The sequence below is a fragment of the Plectropomus leopardus genome, chromosome 17 (genome assembly GCF_008729295.1).
Source record: "Plectropomus leopardus isolate mb chromosome 17, YSFRI_Pleo_2.0, whole genome shotgun sequence".
In the NCBI taxonomy this organism is placed as follows: Eukaryota; Metazoa; Chordata; class Actinopteri; order Perciformes; family Serranidae; genus Plectropomus; species Plectropomus leopardus.
Window position 1 is genome coordinate 18567556 of NC_056479.1, and position 21798 is coordinate 18589353.

Genomic DNA, 21798 nt, shown 5'->3' on the forward strand with positions numbered 1-21798 from the left:
TCTCTTTTTCCTCGTCTCATCCTCTCTCACCCTGTCTTAAGTTACTCATCTGCCTTTCTAGGAATCCAGCTAGACTGCACAGGTTCTGTAAGCAGCACATCACTGGGTAATTTTTCTTCCACTTTATGTTTTCAAACTTTCTGTTACATTTTCGACTATTTTTGCTCCTGCGGCAGTCGTGTGTTCAGCTGTGGTTTGGCACATCTGAGTGCAGTTTCATTGTAGAGCAGAATCAGATCTTATACTGCAGTAGAAACTGAACAAATTGGTTGTGTTCTATATGGTTGATTGATTTATATCAGCTGTACGTATATCAGTGTTCAGTCTTGAACATTAGCGCCACCATAAAGTACAAATTTGAATTTTCAAAACATTTCTAACTTGGTCTCAAACTTGTGAGGTCATAGGAAGTAAATAAAGTAATTCCAATGTTAAACTCACTCAAACACCCCCAAACACCCATATACGGTAAATATGTGTAAAGTATTGATGTCTTTCCAGAGGAAATCTTTCAGCAGTGAAGCTGCCCTATTAGTCCTTAGTTGGGGCTGAGATGACTGAGTGTATAATTACAGGATAGAGCCAGGCTGAAGAAAAATGATCCAGGAGGGCATCTTGGGACAAGCAGGATATTACTTAAACTAAACCAGAGCTGCCTAGTGGTCTGCACTTTGATCATATCCTGTTTTGTTAATGTCTGCCTCCCCAGATTCCATTGTCAGCAATGTAAAGATGTCAGAGTAAATGTGTGTGTTTGAGAGAGAATGAAAACAGAGAAAATAGAGGGGCATTTAGAGTAAGAGGCAGGAGAAAAGGCCTTTGTTTTCCTACAAATTAAACACTTACATTTTTTGTATTTATATTATTTGTATAGCCTAGAAAACCTTGTTTTTCTTGCATGCCCCCACGATGAACAGAGAATCCAAAAAGGGCAAACCTTCTTCATGAATTGAAGTTAGCAGGGATCACATTTAATAGCAATAAAACTAAATCAAAACATTTCTTTACTAAATTTCACACAACTTGTGCAGTATAATCTAAGTCTCATTTATCCATTGCTTAGTATCTCCAAAAAACATTCAATTTCATTAAAATGTTAAAATATAAAAAACTTTAGCCTACGAATAGCGTACATGAGGGCCACTTTAGCAGAGTTCAAATGCACGCGTGTGCTCAGGAAAGCTACTCAGCTGTCTGTGATGTAAAAATGCATATGTTAAGGAAGTCCTTAGCAAATGGAAACAGACATTTGGAAGTAGTTTTGCTCCTTTTGAATGTGACCCCGATTTACTGAAATTCATGAAGAATATTCGTCTTTTTTTTTTTATTCTTCTCACGTGGTGAGTTATTCATACACAAACGATCATTTTGCGGGTTAAGCATTCATTTCAGTGCTGTTCCACCCGCGTGCAGGCAAAAGTGAGGTAAAGGAGGTGTGGCATTGCCTCTCTTTCTACTATTTACAATGGCACAATGGTGAAGCAACCACTCTCTATACACACACATGCATAACCAGGCACACAAACACAACCATCACTACAAAGGATGACAGGGATTATATTATCATGAGAAACACACGCACGCGTGCACACATCCACACACAGGACATTCTCAAGTATGCATGTCAGCCTGTGTTCCCAGTGAGGCTGCTCCAGCTGGGAGCGTGGAGTCTTTGATTAACACACCATTCCATATGTCAAACTTTACGGCCGCAAAGTTTCTGAGCTCCACCAGTTGTACGTGTGTGTGTGTGTGTAGTCCACCTCTCCTCAGCTGCCTGGAAGTGAAACCTTAACACATTTCTGCCTTCCATATTGCAACTCAACGCTGTTTTTGTAAATAAATAAATACATTTTTTATACACTTGGTGAGCTGACAAGGTTTGTAGGAATAAAGAGATCAAAGCTCACTTATGGTGTTTAAAGACAAAGCATAACACTCATGCATTGCACCGGTGTACGTAAAGTTAGGAATATTTTCTTTTGCTCAATAAATAGGTCATGTTTTATCAGGGACTACTGCAAGGGAATGAACATATGCTGTACCATCAGGGGACAGTGTCTCTGTCTGTTTGTCTCTTTGACCTTGGCTGGTCTCTAAACTGACTTCTGAATCTCTGTCATGGTGTGGCTCCCAACGGGCCACTGGGTGGACCCCTCTATTTGCTTCCCATTAGCTGCCATAATGACCTCATTATGCCCACACCAACAGACACACAAGCACACTAGATAAGCTTGGGAACAGGTGTTTGATTTCACATTGTGCAGAGCCTGCTCCGCTAACACCCAAATCAGCCTGCAACCACCTGTCTCAATACTGTAACCGTACCGTAGTTGTTATCATATCGACTGAAACCATTATCTCATCTTACCATCTGCATGTGTGATTGGTTTGTTTTGGTTTCAGCAAACTATCAGCACTTAGATGATCGTTTTCAGATTAAAAAGTTTTGATAAGAATTTGATAACAGAAAGAATCGGGTCACACTGTTTTGCACCACTTCGGTATCTGGCCTCAGCCAAACTATCAAGTTAACAGGCTTGTGTAGTGTATATGTACGTGCACATATGCATGCACGCAGCCTGTTTGTCCAGGTGCACCCTCAGATGAGATCTGACAGCCTATCTCCCCTTCACTTCCCCCTGTTAAATGCCCCTTGAGAATCAGTCTCTTAATATGGTTGCTATCGCTTGTTTAAACACATTCTCTTAGTTCCTACTGTAATACTTTTTCTTATCTAACTTCCTACTGAAGTGATATGAAACAAGACTGTGATAGCGGTGGATTGTGTATACTGTATGTGTTAATGTTTTTCTCCCACCTGGATTCATGACCTTAATGATCTTCAACTTTGTTAATACATGAGTGCTGGAGTGATGGAGATAAGGCAGGACCAGGCAGGCACAGGAACAATTCTGCCAAGACATATTTGGTGACAAGTTTCCCAGGATCATGAAATTCCTGTGAAACCTATGTGCTAGTTGCCCATTGGCTGTAACCTGTGTTTTTAGGTGCATTTCTTTCACCATGACACAGACGACATGAGGTAATGCAACAGTTGGAGGAAATTGGCTTGATTTCTTTCGAAAACATGGCAAGAAGGCTGTTTTCCAAGGTGTTCAAAGGAAATCAAACCAATTCTCTCAGGTTTCAGATGTAAACACTTGTAAAAACTGTCTGATTGCAGCATAAGAAAACATTGATCCAGGGGTTTAAGGGTTAAACTACTTAAATAAAGTTATGGAAACGGGGTAAGATATGAAAAGGTTAAGGAGAAATTTTGAAAATTCAGAAGTAAAAATGTCTGGGGACCTATAGAGAGGAATCAGTTACAGAGGAAGAGACCTCTGGGAAATCAGTCAAAGGTGCATGCATTCATTTTTCCCTTGACACAAACAAAACACACAAACACTGACATATATAAATGCACATCAAGTTGTCCTCTCCTGTCCGTGTGCATTAGTCTAATGCTCTCATACCACTAAACACTCTCCTGGGGACAGCACAGACACTAGAAGCCATGCTGTCTGCGTAACCACATAAATAGTCTGGCAGGCATGAGGAAACCCTGTTTATTCCATTCCTTGAGCTGCCTTGGCCGAGTCTGCAATATTCTAAAATGCCATCTGGTAACAGGAGTTGTAAGATCTTTTCAGGTCAGGGCCCAGTTGTAGAAAAAAAGAAATATAGCACTTAATCTTTGATATGTAGAGAAACGGTTTAATACCATTTCATAAGAAGCACAATCAATACAACAATGAAAACGTTTGCAGTGAAATGTTATAGCAAAGGATACAATGGGGGGAAACGGTTGTAAAGAGGTGGTGCTTACCTCATCCTGCCATCTTTAATCCCCTAATTAAGAAGCAGAGTAATGAGTTGATGAAGTGACCGATTAGTTGACCTACGACCCCTAAACCCTGACCTCTGCACCTTCTCGAGTCACCCCGTCGATGGACGAGGAGCATCTTTGGTATACTGGAACTCTTTGTCTGTGTGTGTGTGTGTGTGTGTGTGTGTGTGTGCTGGAAGAGGTGTAAAAACAACAATAAATAAATCAGTGAGAGACAGAAAACTTAAACAAACAAAAGCAGAGTGAAAGACACAAAAAAACTGCCTGAAAGAGATCTGCCTCGACTTGTATTTCAGCGGAAGTTTATTTAAGGGCCAGTGTGATGAGACAAAACAACAAAGAGGACGCAATGCGAGATAGTGAGCAGTGTATCAGATGAACGCCACTCTCATCATCGTATCTCATAGACGCTCATCTGAATCAGACTCAATCAATGGATGTGTAATGTTCATGTGTATTTATGTGAAAAGCTTGACGTCCTGGGACAAATTTCACAATTATTTCTGACAAGAAAGTCAAATTTAATCTAATATTAACATCCACACGTACACATTGGGCCTCAAGCAAGAAACTTTATATAAACAAATTTTCTCTTTCTTTTACTCAAATCCAAGATTTGCTCTCATTTTGTTATTACCCATTGATTCTCCACCAAAGTTTTCTTATTTTTGCTCTTCTCTTAAGTAAGAGAACATTTTACGACTTGTCAAGAGCACTCTTACCAAAATCAGAGAAAAACGTTTCCACAGAAACGAAATATGTTTCACATTTGAGGAACTTTTTAAAAAATGTATGAATATCATAAAATCAAATTTAGATAGTGTTTCAGAATAATTATAATGACTAGATTATCAATTTTCAGGGCTGAAGAATTACTGCTAGACTTATTCTGTCCTTATCTAATGTTTAGGGAGTGTTACCTATGCTAATAGGTGAATTATGATCAAATGGGATTCAACATTGAGCAGACCTGGTATGAGCTGAGCAGATTTGGATGGTTAAGAACATTTGGTGCATTTGGAGTTGAATTCTCTTATATTTTCTCTTACCAGAAAATTAAGAGAAAATATAAGGGAATTTTAAGAGAATGTTGCTGCATGAGGCCCAGTTGCACTCAAAGTGTTATTACCATAAAGCCGCCCCTAGGGGGTGTTTTTGCCACACACAGATAACACAGATATTAACTATGTACTCAACTATCTCTTGAGTTGTTGCTTCTGCTTGTCAAACATACTACTTCTTGTATGGGGAGCAAATATATAAACACAAATAAATACAAGCTGACATGCTTGGACACTTGTCCTACATGACCCCCTGCTGACTGTCCTTCCTGGCAGCACATAGCGCAGAGGAAACAGGATGTAGTGGCACTGAATGGATGGCTTTTTGTCTGTTTTCTCTTGTGTCCTGCTGTCTGTGTGTGTGTGTGTTTTCCCGTCATTGACAGGTTTCTCTGTGTGTTCAGGTGGAAGACAAATCAGGTTGTTTGGTTGTTTCTTTTATTGCAGGTGATGCAATACCAGCATGAGCAAATTAGCAGGTTTCTGTTGTGTGTTTGTGTTTCCTGTCTTACTGATTCCCTCATTGACTCTCTGTGTGTTCTCATCCCTGTTCTTCCTGAGAGCCCGGTGGTCCTCCTTTTTCAGAATTCACTACTTTCTGTCTCTTTTTCCCCTCCAGTCTCTCGCCCTTTCTCGGTCACGCAGTCTCATTCACATCTACATCCACACTCACATCCAGTCCCTCCCCCACATTCATGTGTCGTCTCCTCTCTCTCCGTCCCCTGCATGGCTTTGTGCTGCTGCCACAATGCCAGGGGCCAGGCGATGAGGTCACTCTCCACAGGAGTGCTGCAGGCCTGACTGAACCTCGACCATCCCCACAGCCGTCCAGCGCGCAGAGGACTAACAGGGCGGCAGTGTCACCTCCCCCAGTGCACCACATCTCTCCCTCAGCTCAGACGACTTCACCTTCGTGCCCATGAAAACCACATGGCAGGCACACAAACATATCATTTGTAGGAAGTTCATATGCATACTTGCAAGCTAGTGCAGATAAACACACTCGCACACACAAGTGCACACATGTATGCACACGCACAGTTACACACACAACTGCACAGATAGCTGGAAACTTTTGTCCTCTCTCATACTCTCTGCTGTGTTTCAACCTGTCCCCTGCTGCCTCTTCCGCCCCCTGTCATCTGTCTCCATCCCTCACTCCATCCATTTCTCCATCCAAGTCTTTACAAAGCAGTGAGTCATGTAGTGGTGTTAGTGTCTGGAGTCCTTTTAGAAACTTGTATTCCCTCCAAAATGTACCCCAGAGTCTGTGCAGGACAGTTTTCCAACTAACTATGATTCATCCCTGCCTTTTCAGCTGCTTATAACATCAATATGAGTTAGTGTATGTGTGTGTGTTTGCATGTGTGTGTAGATATGTTTTCCTGTCGTGTGCGCAGGTACTCATGTGCAAGCTGTGTGACCGATGCATACATGCATACATGGGTTCATGGAGAAATTGTAAAAGTGTACTTCTGTACATGTGTGCATGGACAATGCATGTGCAAGTTTTTCTTGCAATAAACAGGAAAAAGGGGAGAGAAACTGGCCCCCGTTTTGGATCTGAGCAGCAGTTGGATCAAATGTCAACAGTGGAAGAAATAGTGAATAACCCCAAACTCAGCTTGATCTGTCCTAATATAATAGCCCCTCAAGCACGCTTTAAAGAAATAGTAAAGGATTTTTTAAATGGGGTATGAGGTACTTATCAGTAGTCAGTGTATTACTTAGTCGTTGGTAGTCAGTATGCCCCCAGTTTGTAGAAACAGACAGGAGTGCTGGCCACATTACATCACATTATAAGCGAACGGAATTTCGTTTCCATTCATTGCGTATTGGAAGTGACTGATTCACTGCACAATGTATGCTGGGATACCTGCTATGTGGACCAAGCTGGCAGTGCAGTGAGAGGGCATGTTGATAAAAAAAAATCAAACGGTGCTCATGTCACTTAAGCTGCAGCAACAGCAACTTTCTGAACAGCTCTTTCTATAACCAGGAAATGCTTAAGTGACATTAAAGATGAAAAAAAAAAACGTTTTTCAGCGCACGTCTTAGTTTCATAAATACGTCTATCATCAGTTCCAGCTGACTTTTTATAATGTGACAGGAAACGTTTTTGTACTGCTGCTTTTTCATAAATAAAACACTTGGGTGGTGCTGGTAGAGAAAGCAGTGGAGAGACTGTAGGAGGCACAAAGGCGGATAAAAGTTTATGCAAACTGGTCGTGTAAATGTAATGCTGTGGATGGGAGGCAGCAGCAAAACATTATATATCCTGAAAAGAAGGCCCACCTAAAGAATCAATATCAGTTTAAGTAATCACTATGGTTTGAATATTTTGAACTGAAGTTGTTATGCTCTCTTCAAAGACTTCTTGGATAAAAAGGGTAATTTTATCTTGCAGAACACAGGAGTCCATCCTACATCAGTTAGTTTGTATTATTGTTTGACGTTACTCATTAGCCCACGCTCTCGGAGTGCAGAGCACACTTTGGGCAGAGACAAAGCAGCAGAATGCCAGATGCAGTGAAAGTAAAACTTAATCTTTAATTGTGCCGAGTCTGAAAGTTAGCCTTCCCCCGCCTTTGCAGCAGCTGCTCCTCTCATCCAGCAATCTGTTCTGATCAGCTGGGATTGGATTGAATGATAAATTATCCACCCTGCGACTCAAACACCACAAACTGCTGCTGAGAAACAGAAGATCTCATGAGGAGTTTCACTTGTGCTGCATTCACAGACTTACAAAAATGTCCAAATTTAGAGAGGGGACACAGAGGACACATAGGAAAAACAAAACAGAAAGTTTGCTGAGCCACACTTCAAAATATCCAAACTATCCCTTTAACTGCTGACAGAGTGAATGTCAAGAGGAACAATTAAAAATCTTTGTAGAGGTGACGTGTGTGTGTGTTTGTGGTAGTAGTAAGAAATCGGTAAGCAGTGACTCAGGGCATTTGTGATCGTGCACGGTGCCACGTTTAGTTTCATGTGAATGAATATTTAGGGTAAATGTCCAAGTGTGCATAACGGTGACTTCCTAGCCACTGTTTGCCCCTGCTGTGAGGACATGATGTTCCTGCAACCCTTCAGTGCTTTTATAGCTCAGCCAGGCCCAAAGCACAACCCACACACTGACCACCACACAGCCCAGCGCCCTACAGAATAGCCTGGCCTGGCCCATGGCCTCCCATTGTATATATCCCGTCTGCTTTGTCTACACTACTGTGATAGGTTCCAGTGTACAAGCACAGACAACAGTCTTGTTATAGCGTGTTAATTCTCCCATGACCTCCTCGTCGGTTTATGGGTGTCACTCTGGTTGAGTTTCATTTAGGTTAGAGGTGCTCAGCCCAATTCCATGCTTGAGAAGTCAGAATGTGTGATGTCTCAGGGAGCTCGTGTTATACAATTTAGACCGTCATAAAGCAGTGTGGCTTTCAGGTGATCACACTAATGCACTTCCCTGGTGCATTACGGTATGTACAGTGACTCAACTGTCAAGCTTTAGGGCTTCATGATTGATTGTTTTTAATTTGCTATTTGATCTATATCTCTATTAGAATTTCATACATGGCAACGATTCCTCCATATTTTTTTGTTCCGTTTTTTTTTTTTATTATTAGCAACAACTTTGAAGAGACCCTAAAAACAAAAACAATGTAAATGTAAATAGAGGAAGGTTAGAAAAATGAGGGAGAACAAAAAAATCTAAGTAAAACAACAAAAAATGCAAGTATGCCCATAACTGTATAGATCCAGGGGAAAAAAAAAAACATTTTTTTAAATTGTATTTTATTTATTGCAAGCTCTTTTCTGTCATTTTTGGTTTACAGATAGTCCTCTCACTTTATGTGAATTCAGTGTGTTCATCACATGGAGGTATAATTACACTTTTGGCCACTGAAAATTGGCTTCAAAGCCCAGCGCTGTTTCTGGGGGCTTGACTGTACCTGTGCACCTGTTGCTAACTTTAGTTGTTGGACAGTACTGTGGTTACTATTTGTTTTCAAAAACGCAGTATCCAAGCACCATTCAAAGATGATTAAAAACTGAAGCCGTAATACTAACCATACTGGAAGCCAGTTGTATCCAGTGAGTTGCTGTACATTGTTCTCAGTAAAATGACATTTCCAGTTAGCAAGTTGCTAACATTAGCACATTCCATGGTGTTAGCACATTATACACAAGGTGCTAGTTTGTTGCTCAACACTGTCCAGGTCTGCCGGCTGTGTGTCTGTTGAAGCTGACTGTTTACAGCAGCCGAGGCCTTACGTCAGTCAGATGTCAGCTATTGAATGTCAACTATTTCTCTCCCCTCCATGCACCCGGTGTACCTATTACCTCACTGCCCACAGCACCAGTTGATAGGGTTTATACACACACAAGTGCAGTGTACAGTTTTAGCCTTTAGCATTTCTACACTGGATACCTCGACCTTCACTTTACTCCATCTAGTCATCCACTTATCCTCCCCTCCCTCCTTAGGCCCTGGGGCACTGTCAGACTTTTCTCTCGGTCTCAGTTTCAGCAAATATACCGATGTGTTTGAGCGTGCATGCATAATGTGCTGTGTTGTGTAAACACCTCTCAGGTTTAAACCCCAACAAAAGACAATTTGTGTCCCGATCTTCTGCTCAAATGCTTATCTTGTTCGAGTGCTTGTCTTTCGCGAGGTGGGAATAAGGGAGGGAGGGGAGGGGAGGGAGGAGGAGGAGAGAGGAGAGGAAAAGACATGCCTGCGGGACAGCGGCATGTCTTGTGATGTTTAGAGACGTGTCAGGATATGTGTGTGTGTATGTGTGTGTGAGAGAGAGAGAGAGAGAGAGAGAGAGAGAGAGGGAGGGAGGGAAAAAAGTCTCAGCATCTGTACACAATGTACAGGGTTGTTTTATTTATGTATATTTGTATGCATACAGTGGAATTACTCTTTTTCTATCTGTACACCAGATGAGGAAGAGAATGTCTCCTTCTTTATCTGTCTCTCTGTCTCTTTCCCCTCATTCCAGTGACACGTCCCCTGTAGACACATCAGAGAGGTAGAGGCTTAGTCCTGTCAGCGCCTGATTCCGCCTGACCCCTTTTCTCTCTAAGTGGAGGAAGAGCTCGCTTTTTCCTGTCCTGGGGCAACAAACATTTGAGACACAAGGCGTTAGGAAAGTGTGAAAACGCATGAGCACCGAGAATGTGCTCTTCACGGACAGCATGAGGAAAACAAAAAGTAAAAATAAGTTTTAGGAGAAATTAATCAACAGCAGAGCAGTTTAATGTTTGTGCTGAGCGAGAAGGGAAAAGGAAAGAAAGGGAGAGTAAAGAATGGGAGTGACTGCAGGGTTGGACATGTTTGTGATGTTTTGAGGCTGACATCATGGCTGTATCAGCAGGTGGTGTGTGTTGGATCATCAGGTAGGCCTGTAAAACAGCCATGTCACACTAAATGCACACAGCGGTCTAAAAAGAGGGGAAGCAGGGAACCCATATCCATGGCACCAGAAGGCCAACAGTGAAGTCTGCAGCTGAATGTGTGAGTCACACTTTATTTTTATCCGCTTCCATAATACAGCTCAAATTGTTAAAATTATTTATAGATATGATAGAAAAAACAAGAAGGGAATATATATTTGCTAGGGCTGTACCTGACAGAATTATGTCAGTTCAATCAGATCTGTCTGTTAAATATGAATATTCAGTGATTCCTTTTTTTCCACATAAAGTTTTAAAGTTTGAATGGGCACAGTGGGACTTTCAGTGTGTGTGTGTGTGTGTGTGTGTTTGGGGGGGCTAATATTGGCTCAAAAGTAACCTACTGCATTACCGTCACATTGCCTGGAAAATGATTCAGCTACTTTCTGCAGTCACGTACAATAATCCTTTTTAACATCAAAGTTTCTGATGAAGCATATATTTACCAACGAGATCCCGTCAAAGTATTTGGTGTTTGTTCCCCGCCCTGTAACATATCCTCATTTCTCCTCACATCCTCCCATCAACCGTTCCCTCTCTCTTGTCTCACTCTTTTCCTCCGCAGGCTGGTCCTTTTCATCCACTGCCATGCAACTCTCTCCTCTCACCAACCTGAATGTGTATACTTGAGCGTGTGTGTTGAATGTTCCAAGCAGTAGTCACGACAGAAGAATGAGATTGTTCGAGGTTGTTAAAACTGTTGGAAATTGTCGTAAAATTGCCTTTTTTTTTAAAAAAATATGTGAGCCAGATTGATTGTGTGTTTATGTATAAGCGAGTGTGAACGAGGCATTCATTAAGCATTAAGCTGGTGGAAGGCCTCAACTGTCTGGTATTCACTACATCAGCCGGTGAACGCTGTGCCCCTCGAAATGAAATGACTCCCTTCCTTTTTCGCTGCTTCCTCTAAAGCAGCACTTCCAAGGCCTCTCATCGCCATGCCAACAGCACAACAGTGTGAGGACAGCACTGAAACTCTAGGTACTGGGCATGGTAAGGTCGTGATAAGGCCGGATTGCCCTCTCATGAAGTTGGCGTTGGCAGGCTAGCAGAGTCCAAGGTGCCAGTGCTGGTTCAGTCTGATATTTTATCTGAGGACTGCTGCTTCAATTAGGCTCAAAGGTTTCAGCAAAGCTACTGTGCCAGTTAGTTTCTCCCTCCTTCTCTGTCATGCAAGGTGTTGCTTATGTTTGTTTGACTCATTGTTTAGATTTTGTTGCAGCTGTAAATATTTCACCAACTCCCTTAGATACAGCATTAGAGTAGAGTTAACCGCAATAACACAGGCTCCTGGATTAATTCATTGATTGGGTTATGTCACATCGATCTTGGAAACTGTTGGTCAGATGTTCATCCTCATTCTTTTAATTAAAGTTTTGAGTCCCAAAAAAATCGTAAACGAGAAAATGCACAGTTTTTGTCTAGGCCCAACCCCAGCCCGAGCAAAGGCAATTTTTAGCCTAAGTCAGATTAAAGACAGGAATTCTCATGTAAAAATTTACATATTAAACCATTAATTAAAAGCTTACGTCAATTAAAGTCTTTTCAGTAGAATAAGAGACATTTGTGACATGCACCTTCTCCTACTGAATGTTAAGCACAGCCCTAAAACTGTCAAATGCCACAAAGATTGTATATCAGCACTTCATTATTGAGAGGTGGGTATTAGAGGTATAGAGATGGGCTGATGGCAGAATTTAAGCCATTACCCGGATTATACGTTCTGCATTTAAAGAAAAAAACAAAACAAAACACAGAACTGGAGTTGGCTTGACCTGATTCAAGCCCGGGGCAGTTTTGAGAACTGACAGCCCAGCTCAAGCCCAGCAGGTGGGGTCAGGTTCAGGCAGCTAATCAAATTGCACAAATGCACCACTTGCTCATCTGTCAATGACCTTTTGAGTCTGATTTTGCAAATTAGCAAAAGACAGCTGCTGTTCCGTCAATGTCAATTTTCTAGACTCCTTGCCAAAATCAGATTCTCAGTAAATCTGTGGTGAGAAGCAGGCCGTGAAGTTGCACAACTGTGTGTCATGTTCAAAGCAGCTACTGTAGGTTTTAATGAGGCGTGGGAGTTTACAGAGGTGGTGTATCACATCATCAGCAAACACTGACTACACACTGACTGACTTAACATTACTGATTGGTGTGGTATGAATTTGACTAGACTGAATCAGTCCTCCAGACATCAGTGAGCCAAAAAAATAAAATCTTGTAATGTGTAGTCAGACTTTGGTAAGGTTGAAAAGACTAAGAATATGTTGCTCTTTTTTTTGTTTTTAATTATCCGTGTGCTATGTTGTAACTTGTCATAAGCAAAGGGCAAAAATGTACACCACAAAATGCACTTAAATTGGCAGTTAGAGATTGGAAAAATTTAAAACCAAATATCATCTTCCCAGCTCTCTCTTTCCAAATTCTTCTCCTACTCTGAGGTGGTCTGATCCTTGCAGTGCTTATAAACAACACTGTATTCTTTAGTAGTAGTGTGCAGGTCACACAGATCACCGGTGCTGACCCTCAGGTGCTCCTGTACTACAATGCAGACCCATATTGAGACACACATCTCCACTTTAACACAACACGGATGCATACAGGTTTGCATTCCATATAAACCCACCAGGGCCAGGTGTGTGGTTTTAACACAGCGTGCTCCCTGCCCTCTGTTGGTTTTAAGTACAACTTCCAACATTTAATCACACAGTTTACTCTAACTAGACCTCTTTAGACCTCCACGTATGCACGTAAGCCCCCATCAGACAGAAATATCAGTCCGAAGTACTCTTAAATTCTATTAAGGATTCAAAAAGTCTTCAGCGTTCAATGGACCATCGCAAGGTAAAAGAGCACTAAGTGTGTTTTGGAGCTTATGATGTTTATCAGGGCCCCCGAGGACTGAAGCCAAGGGCAGATTGGGAAAAGGCCAGTTGAGTTTTAGGAAAGTGAGGGTTCTCTTTCTCCTCGCCCAGCCTTGGCCTCCTCTCTCCTCCCACATTGTTGACCGTCCCTAAGTGGTCATTGCCACCAGCCGTAAACTGTTATGTCCACCTGTAAACCTCCAGGACCACCTGTGTGCTGCATGCTGCAGTACAGTCCACTTCACATCAGACGAATAGTAGGACCTCGTAAAATCCCTCAAAAATAAGCTCGACCTTAGCTTCCTTTAAAAGCAGAGCAGAGGAAAATTATTCAACAGTGTGAATAAAAATAAACAGTATGTTGCCTTTTAATATCTGCATTTAAGTTGACGGGAAATTAGGGTACAGCCAGCAGCTACAGCCAGATAAGAGATTAAATTCTCTACTATTTGGAGTATGTTTATCTGCAACACCTTTCATTGTTTTTTTGTCTATGTCATTAAGACTTTGTGATATCAAGAACAACTTTGTGCACCAGAAAGAAACCATGATCAACGTGTCTGTTAATCACAAGATATATACATGTAAATTACGTATAATGTACATTGACTATTGCAAATCTGTCCACATCGGTCTTCCTCTCATGCGTCTTCATAAACTTTAGTTGTTCCAGAAATCAGCTGCTGTGTCATTTGTAGAACTTCCTACACAGATCATATCGGTCTTGTTCCTTCTGCAAGTTTACCATCTCTGTTAAATAACGTATCGATGTCAAGATCTCACTTGTCACCTCCAAGTCCTTTAATAACTTTGTGTCTTTCAGAACTGCTTCATATCAAGCCACCTTCTCGTACTCTCACACCAACTTTTGCAGTCCTACTCACTTCCTGTTTGACTACTGTAGGGTCTTGAGCCTTCAGTTGTTTGAACCCCCGTCTTTGAAACACTCTCCCACAAGACATTTGCATTATTTATGCTCTCTCTACATTTAAGTCCTATCTGAAAACACATCCTGGTGGTTGCATGATTTGCTTGAATTTCAATGTTCAGCATCGCTGCTGTAGTTTTAAAAGTGGACTACGGTTGTGATTTAGTGGTCAGAGGGGATCTTTGAAGTGTGTCTGAAGAAATGGCCAGCAACTGGCATGGCCCTGTAGGGAGAGACATGGCACGTGCCAAGGGCTTTCATTTCATGAATATCCTTCTTGAATGCTTCAGTGCTGTATAATTACGCTTCCCTCATCTCCCAAATTTTTCTTTCTCTCACTCATGCCAATACTCGTGCCTATTGTCAGCATTGTGTGGGTTGTCATGTGTATGTGCTTCTGCTATATGTGCGGACCTGGTGTTTAATTAGGTGGTTTTAAAAAGAAAAGTCATTGTGTCCACACTAACAGAGCTCTGTGGGGTGAGCTGGTTGTTCCGTGGGAGTAACTTTGGCTGTTTGTGCTCAACTTTAAACTCTGGACGTTAAACCACTTAGTCAGCCTCATAAAGCTGTTTTCCATCTCCCTGTGATATAGCCATTATGAGTCACACAACACACTAGTAAACAATTCTGTTCACCTCCATCATCAGTGAAAACCTAATTTATGTTTTCATGCTTTCTTTGTGAGTTTGCTCGTGCTTTACACATTATGCTGACTAATCGCAACTCTTCACCCAGCAGCCAAACAAAAAGCTGTACTGTTGTATGTGTTTTTTTATAGCAACCTGCCACTTTAGCCGGAGTTGTTGAGAATGTGCATCTCTGAAGTCCCTCATAAGCTTTTAATTCTAGGTAGACTGTTCAAAGGGAGATATTCACACCAGATGCAGGTGCCCCGGAAAGTATGACTTCAATCTTGAAAAGAAGATCCCGCAAACTGCTCTTGCTCAACAAAACTATTTATTGGTTATACTAACGTTTTGGTCCCTCTGGACATTTGTCAAGTGTATTTTACGAAAAAAAAAAAAAAACAGAAAAAAACCCCATCATACTGGTGTCAATTTTTTGTTCAACTTTGGTTTTCCAGGTAAATGATCAGTCAGTCACCCTGTTGGCCAACAAAATTTTCACGTGTTATACAAATCAAGTGTACATTTCTTGTCCTCAGGCCATTACATAACTCAGGGAATTGTGCAGACTTGCAAAACAATGACTATTGTTCTGATTTTCCATAATCAGCAATCAAAATTACTATCAACTGTGGCAGTGAAAATGAATCCTTCAAGCTATTATGGCAAGAACACTTTTACAGCCAAACCAGTGGCACAGTGCTGCTAAGCCGACACACAGCTTGGAGAGCTGGGGAGTTCCCGTATGCGGTGCAGATGATGATTATGTTAGTTATTGCAAAATGTCTTCCACCCAGACGAGCGAGCATTTTGGATGGGTTCCCCATTAAGGCCTTGTGTAACTCAACATTTTGCGGCCCATTAAGAAACAAAGAAATGGCAGCAAGCCGTGTTGGTGTTAATGGCATAATAGCTGTGTGTTGAGGTAGTAATGTAAGAGATAACATGTCTGCTGCTGAACAAATAAACAGCTGTACTGTAGGCAAGATTAAGAGGAAGGAGGGAAAAGGTGAGTGAGAAAGGCAGTCAACGCAAAGCAGGAGGAACAACAAGCAATCCAGCAACAACAAGCAGGCCTGATTTTAATTCATTAATGACTGAAATCCCCCAAGCTAACTGCATTTTTATGGGTGTTTGAGAACAATAATAGGCTGTTGCTGTTTCCATTCACTCTCACACAGACACACACATTCAGTACATATACATGTACGCAGATACTTGCTGTGTTGTAAAACTTGCAGCCAGATGTGTCAGTTACACTTCCGTGTGGACATTGACTACAAAAACCACACGAGTCACATTGAGGTGTCTCTTCTCTCTAATTTTATCCGTTTTGATGTTAATTCTACGCATGACTGCATTTTTTAGAATCATCAGTCTCTGCCTTGCACCTAAAACTACCACGATAGCCACTTATATCATTACAGAAGTGCCGTTATATTATTATACACGTATATTGGCAATGCATGGCAGATACAGTATGTGATGTCATTTGGACAGGGACTGTGTGTGTGCGCACAAGGGTATACATTGCAAGAATTTAGAATATGATTGCAGTGATGTTAGCAAGGATATTATGTAAGCAAAACTTTTGCATTTACATGGATGCAATTTTCCTTTTTTTTGCCTCCATGCCAACAGTTTTAAAGGCATTATGTTTTCAGGTTTTACGTCCGTTCGTATGTCTGTCAGTCCCATTCTTGTGAGCACGATATCTCGAGAAGGCCTTGAGGAAAAATATTCAAAGTCAGCACAAACATCCACTAGGACTTAACTATAAACTGATTCGATTTTTGTGGTCAAAAATAGAAGTCAGTGTGACCTTGCATCTGTCCCATTCTTGTGAAAGGGATAACTCAAGAAAGCCACGAGGGAACTTTTTCAAATTTGTCTCAAATGTCCATTTGGGCTCAGCGATGAGCTGATTAGAATTGGTGGTCAAAGGCCAAGGTCAATGTGATCTCAAGTATGTCTTTTTGTGAACGTGATATCTCAGGGAGGCTTTGGGGAATTTCTTCAAATTTGGCACAAAACATCCACTTTGATGCAAGGCTAAATTGACAAGAAATTGTTGGCCAAAGCTCAAAGTAAGCATCCAAGTTTTATAATTTTTAGAATCTCTGCAGGAACATTTGAAGCAGTGTCAACTGTCATCCCCATATGAGCTTGGAAACTTTATCTAAACTCGGCTGGTTCGTGCAGGCAGACGAGCACAAGGTGTTAATTCTAGATTATCATGTGTTCTTGCTTGAGTGCATGTGTTTCAGAATTATCTCCACATATCTGAACCATGACACAAGCCATGTCTGCCTCCTGAGGGTGGAGGTGAACTTTCTAGCCCCCCATCAGAGTCTGCAGGATCCCTCTGTCTCTCTCTCTCTCTTTCTGTCTGTCTCTGTCAGAACAGCACATCCATTGTTAGAGGGGGGTGCTCTGCCTTTACATAAGGTCAGAGGGGCTACAGGTAGCGGAAAGGACAAGATTAATTACTCCATCTGGGACAGGCAGGGAGGGGGTGATAGACCGAGAGATGAGAGAAATAGGTGGGGCAGGGAGAGAATTAGAGGGAAGAAAGAGGTAATTGAGAGGGGAGAGGAAGAGAAAAAGTGATCGAGAACAGACAGGGAGGAAGTTAGAGATGAAGAAAGGGAAAGAGAGACAGGTAGAGACGAGAGGAAGTAATTACCTGCGTAAGTGTCTTTGTTGAGCTCACCGATGCGTTCAGCAAGAGGCAGGGCATGGAAAGAGAGTGGTGGTCAAGGGTAATTACCAAACCACAGGTTTGTTAGCCTTTGATGCACTCTCTTTGACTATGTGTCTCAGACTGCAGCATCCAACTGAGCTTCAGAGTGCGTCATCCTCAGCAGCATCATCCTCATCACTACGAAAGGGCTCATTCCAAAGCACAACCCAGCTGTAGTAATATAGTATTTAAGTTGAGATTTAAACATCATTCAAGATGCGACATGTGACTCGTATGTGCTGTTTCTCCCTCTGATTTTTTTGTGTTTTTATGTTGAATTGGTTTGCCATCCATCTAGGGCTGTAGCCAACTCAGAGTTATGTCAGTCATACTGGATTTGGCTGTTCAATATGTATATTCCACTATTTGTTCTTTTTTTTCCATAAAGAGTTTGAGCAGGATTCGTTGGGACGTTCAGGGTGACAGCGACTTTCAAGGAAAGTTAGTCAGGTTAGCCTACAAAAATCCCCTTATCGTGCCCAGGTGGCATCCTGATCAGATGCCGGAACCAACTCCACTGGCCCCTAACGCGACAGCTTTACTCTGAGCTCACTCGAGATGTCTGAGCTCCTCACCATATCACTACGGCTGACCTCAGCCACCCTATGGAGGAAACTAATTTTGGCTGCTTGTATCCGCAATCTTTCTTTTAGTATCAGCCCAAATCTCATGACTGAGGTGAGAGTCTGAGTCTGACTGGTGGATTGAGAGCTATGTCTTCCAAGTCAGCTCCTTCTTTACCACAACGGGGCAGCACAACACCCGCAGCACTGCCGACGCCGACCAATCCCCCATTTCATCTGGTGCTCCCTTTTAACCCTTACTCATGAACAAGACCCCGAGATTCTTGAACTCCTACACTTGGAGCAGCAACTCACTCTCAACCCAGAGGGGCAGTCCACCGTTTGGATTGGTCTTCCTTGATCAAGTTTTCTTTTGCTGAAGTAATTATTTTCATAGACTACACATTATTAGTTATACGTGACCAGCTCCCTGAATAAACAGACTCCATACTGAGCGCAGGTGGCCGCAGATGTGAGGAGAGTTTAGGGCACTCCTGCAGATGTTGCTCTGACTAATCACCATCAAAGCATGTGAGTTTGTGTGTCATATGAGAGTGCCAGCATGTTTTCATCGCAAATGCCTGCGCTTAAATATGTTGTTGTGCTCGCAAGTGTGTATGTGAGTGTGTTGAGGTTGCATGCAAAGCACCACGTGCGTATATCGAGGTCATTTTGTATTTGAGAGTACCCAAGTGTGTCTGTGCATCTTTTAGTCTGCGCTTTTACACTTCAAAGAGAGAGTGTGTGTGTTTTGTACATGAGTGTGTGTGAGTCAGTGGCCCAGCTGCATCGCACAGGGCCTACCTGTGGGTGTAGTTGGCCCAAATCCACCTTCTTAAGTCTGCTTTTTATTCAGTGTCACATAAACAAATACCAGCAGGGTCCGTTCACTTCCAAAACTGCTCAATAACATCCTCAGATCTCTCCCCAGCATCTGATGACCTGCAGTTTTTTCACCGGGGAGGATCACGTAAAGCAACACTTTAATGTCAGTAGTGTACAGCAAGGTGTGTTTGGCTGCCTAAGCCTTTTTATTTCCAAGTGCTGCATATTCTAGTGTAATACCATGGGCACAGACATATTCAACACCCACACATTATTTTGTACAAACCTGTGTGTTTTCATAGGCGATATATACTCAGGCAAAGGTGCAAACACATACACACACACACACGCACACATACATACATACACATATTAGTGAACGGGCTCAAACTTGCCCCACATTCACTCAGCAGGTCTTGTATGTCTTTGATATGCCTGACCCTCTTATTGTTTTTTCTATATTTCTCTATAAGACGGGTGGTATGCAGCTGATTAGATAGATAAATATACCCTGAAGGTAAGAGACGGGCAGAGAGGAGGAGAGGAAGCGTACAGAGTTTTCTCTTGTCTCAACACATCTCAGCAGTGGAACTTTAATCTGCTGAGGACGGCTTCATGCATTTAAACGGCCCGATTAGGAACAGTCTAAAAGGCGCTTTCCCTGCCGGGCTGAAACAGAAATTAAGTGCTTAGGCACAGCCGTCATTTTGTTTGTTTTCTCAGCGCCTCTTTCAAAAGATACACTCAGAGATACGAGCTTTGATCACGTGCTGGAACAACTTGGAGTCATGTTTAGGCCTATGTGCAGCACTAATGCGATGTAAAGACGCAGAGAAAGTGGCTGACACTTTGCAATGTGGATTTATCTGATGATAATAATCTATTATGTTTGGCACTCATTTCTCATACTCCACCCCACCCTTCACTAGATTTTTTTTGGTCTTTTTTTGTGTAGGGATCTATAGGGGGAGATAGCAGATCAACAGTATATGCCACATAGAGGTAGTGTTCATGATCTGATTAATTTGAGATGCAGCTTAGCACTGGGATAGGATCACATAGTGGGTGTTTGTTTGGATGGGGATAATGATGAAAAAAACAGTCGTGCACATTCAGGTGGGTGTGTTTTGTGCAAGTTTGTGTGTGTGTGTGTCTGTGTTGGGGTCATCCAGAGTTCTCAGGCCTGCCTCCTTGGCTATGCTACCTGTTGATAGAGACAATGCAGTTATGATGGCTGCTCCGTCTTTCCCATCATGCTGCTCCTCCACAGAACAAACTTTTGTGTGTGTGAGTGAGTGAACAGTTTGGAAGAACTGTTGGGTTATTCAGTGTAATAGCAGGCATGTTGGTTATAACTGTGTCCTCTCACTCTCTTTTTTCTCTGTCTGTTTCTCCTTCAGTGACATATTTGATGCCATGTTCCCAGTCACCCACATTGCAGGGGAGACAGTCATCCAGCAAGGTATGTATCAATGTTTTGTTTCGATTCATTTATGGAATCAACTGTGTGAACTGTGGATTATATTGCATTTTGAGTTTCATTCATTAACAAGCGATAAGAAAACAGGGATATTAGTAATGCTGTTTATGTTGTCCAGTGGAAAAGGACCAAAATACCAACAGCATGCCTTGTGCTGCCTTACTTGAATAAACCTCCCTGCTTCGCTTGCTCACCACCACTATGCACTGTGCACTGGGCACTGAAATACCTCACAGACAGGCAAAGCAGATTTCAAGGTCAGAAAAATACCAAACCTCTGGGAGTGTTGCCTGTGCCAGTTGTTGCGTTGCCACAAAAATAAAAAACTCAGGTTCATTTTGTCCTACCAGTCCCGCGTACTCTCCTGTTTCCTCTCTTTGCTCCACTCATACATTCCCTCAGTCTGCACCAGATTTCAGGTTCCTCTCCTCTGCCTAACCACAGTCATCGAAGCCGTCACACTAGACATCCCTGGACTTTGAAGGAACGCAGAGCTTAGCAGAGCCAGACTAAATTTTCCCCCCACGCAAACTCCTATCAAACACAGACATGTTTAATCACATTTTGAAAACACAGACAAGACTTGCCCCCTACATTCAGATAACTGTGTTCACACCTGCATAAAATCACACAGGTTACACTTACGGAGCATGCCATACAAACACACAGTAAAATAAAGTAGAACTACCGGCTTTTGGACACACTCATTCACTCCCACCTACTCTAAGACAGAATCCAGGAGTATATCAGTCCTAATTTGGTGATAATAAGTCTAGCTAACTTTGCAGGGCCCCTGGTCCCCCTGGACAGCCCATTGTTATATACACTATAGAGTGTGGTGTATAGTATATATGGCGCTGATGTCATTGCTAATGTCTGGACTACTGTACAGCTTAAAAAAACTCCCCTGCTACTGGCCCATCACACACTATTTAGACACAGTTAGGAGTTATTGACTCTGTGGCTCGAGTGGTATTTAAACAAAGGGAGCATTTACTCTATCATAACATTCAAAATGGAGTATAGAGGTATTTTCATTGTAATCTATTGTCTTATTTAATATATCAATTTAATTTCATCTACTATTTCAGCCATGTAGCTACTTTTGCAGTAATAAGGGATTGAAAAGAAATACTTAATGCATGTTTCCAAATTTTAAATTCGAGCATGAGTGCAAAACACCTTAGAGACCGAGGATGTACCCGTGTTTTCCTTTTGAGTGAAGCCAAAGAACCTTAACAGTGTTAACGTCAATTAGCTTGTGTTGAAATGAAGCCTCGCTGAGTACACCAGCCTGCCTGTGTGTGTGTGTGTGTGCACGTTCTGGTCAAATATTTGCCTGCACTCTCAGGCATAGGGGGATTGGAAGGGTGCAACACAAAGACTCGAGCACCA

At 42.1% G+C, this 21798-nt stretch overlaps 1 protein-coding gene across 2 annotated transcripts in view; it reads left to right on the forward strand.

Moving 5' to 3' along the window:
* Positions 1 to 21798, forward strand: part of prkar1b (protein kinase, cAMP-dependent, regulatory, type I, beta) — an 81670-nt gene that overhangs the window by 28971 nt on the left and 30901 nt on the right. For both annotated transcript variants that reach the window (XM_042504863.1, XM_042504864.1), the window contains one exon: positions 20324 to 20385. In XM_042504863.1, coding sequence (XP_042360797.1) covers positions 20324 to 20385 — 62 coding nt within the window. The remainder of the gene's footprint in view (positions 1 to 20323; positions 20386 to 21798) is intronic.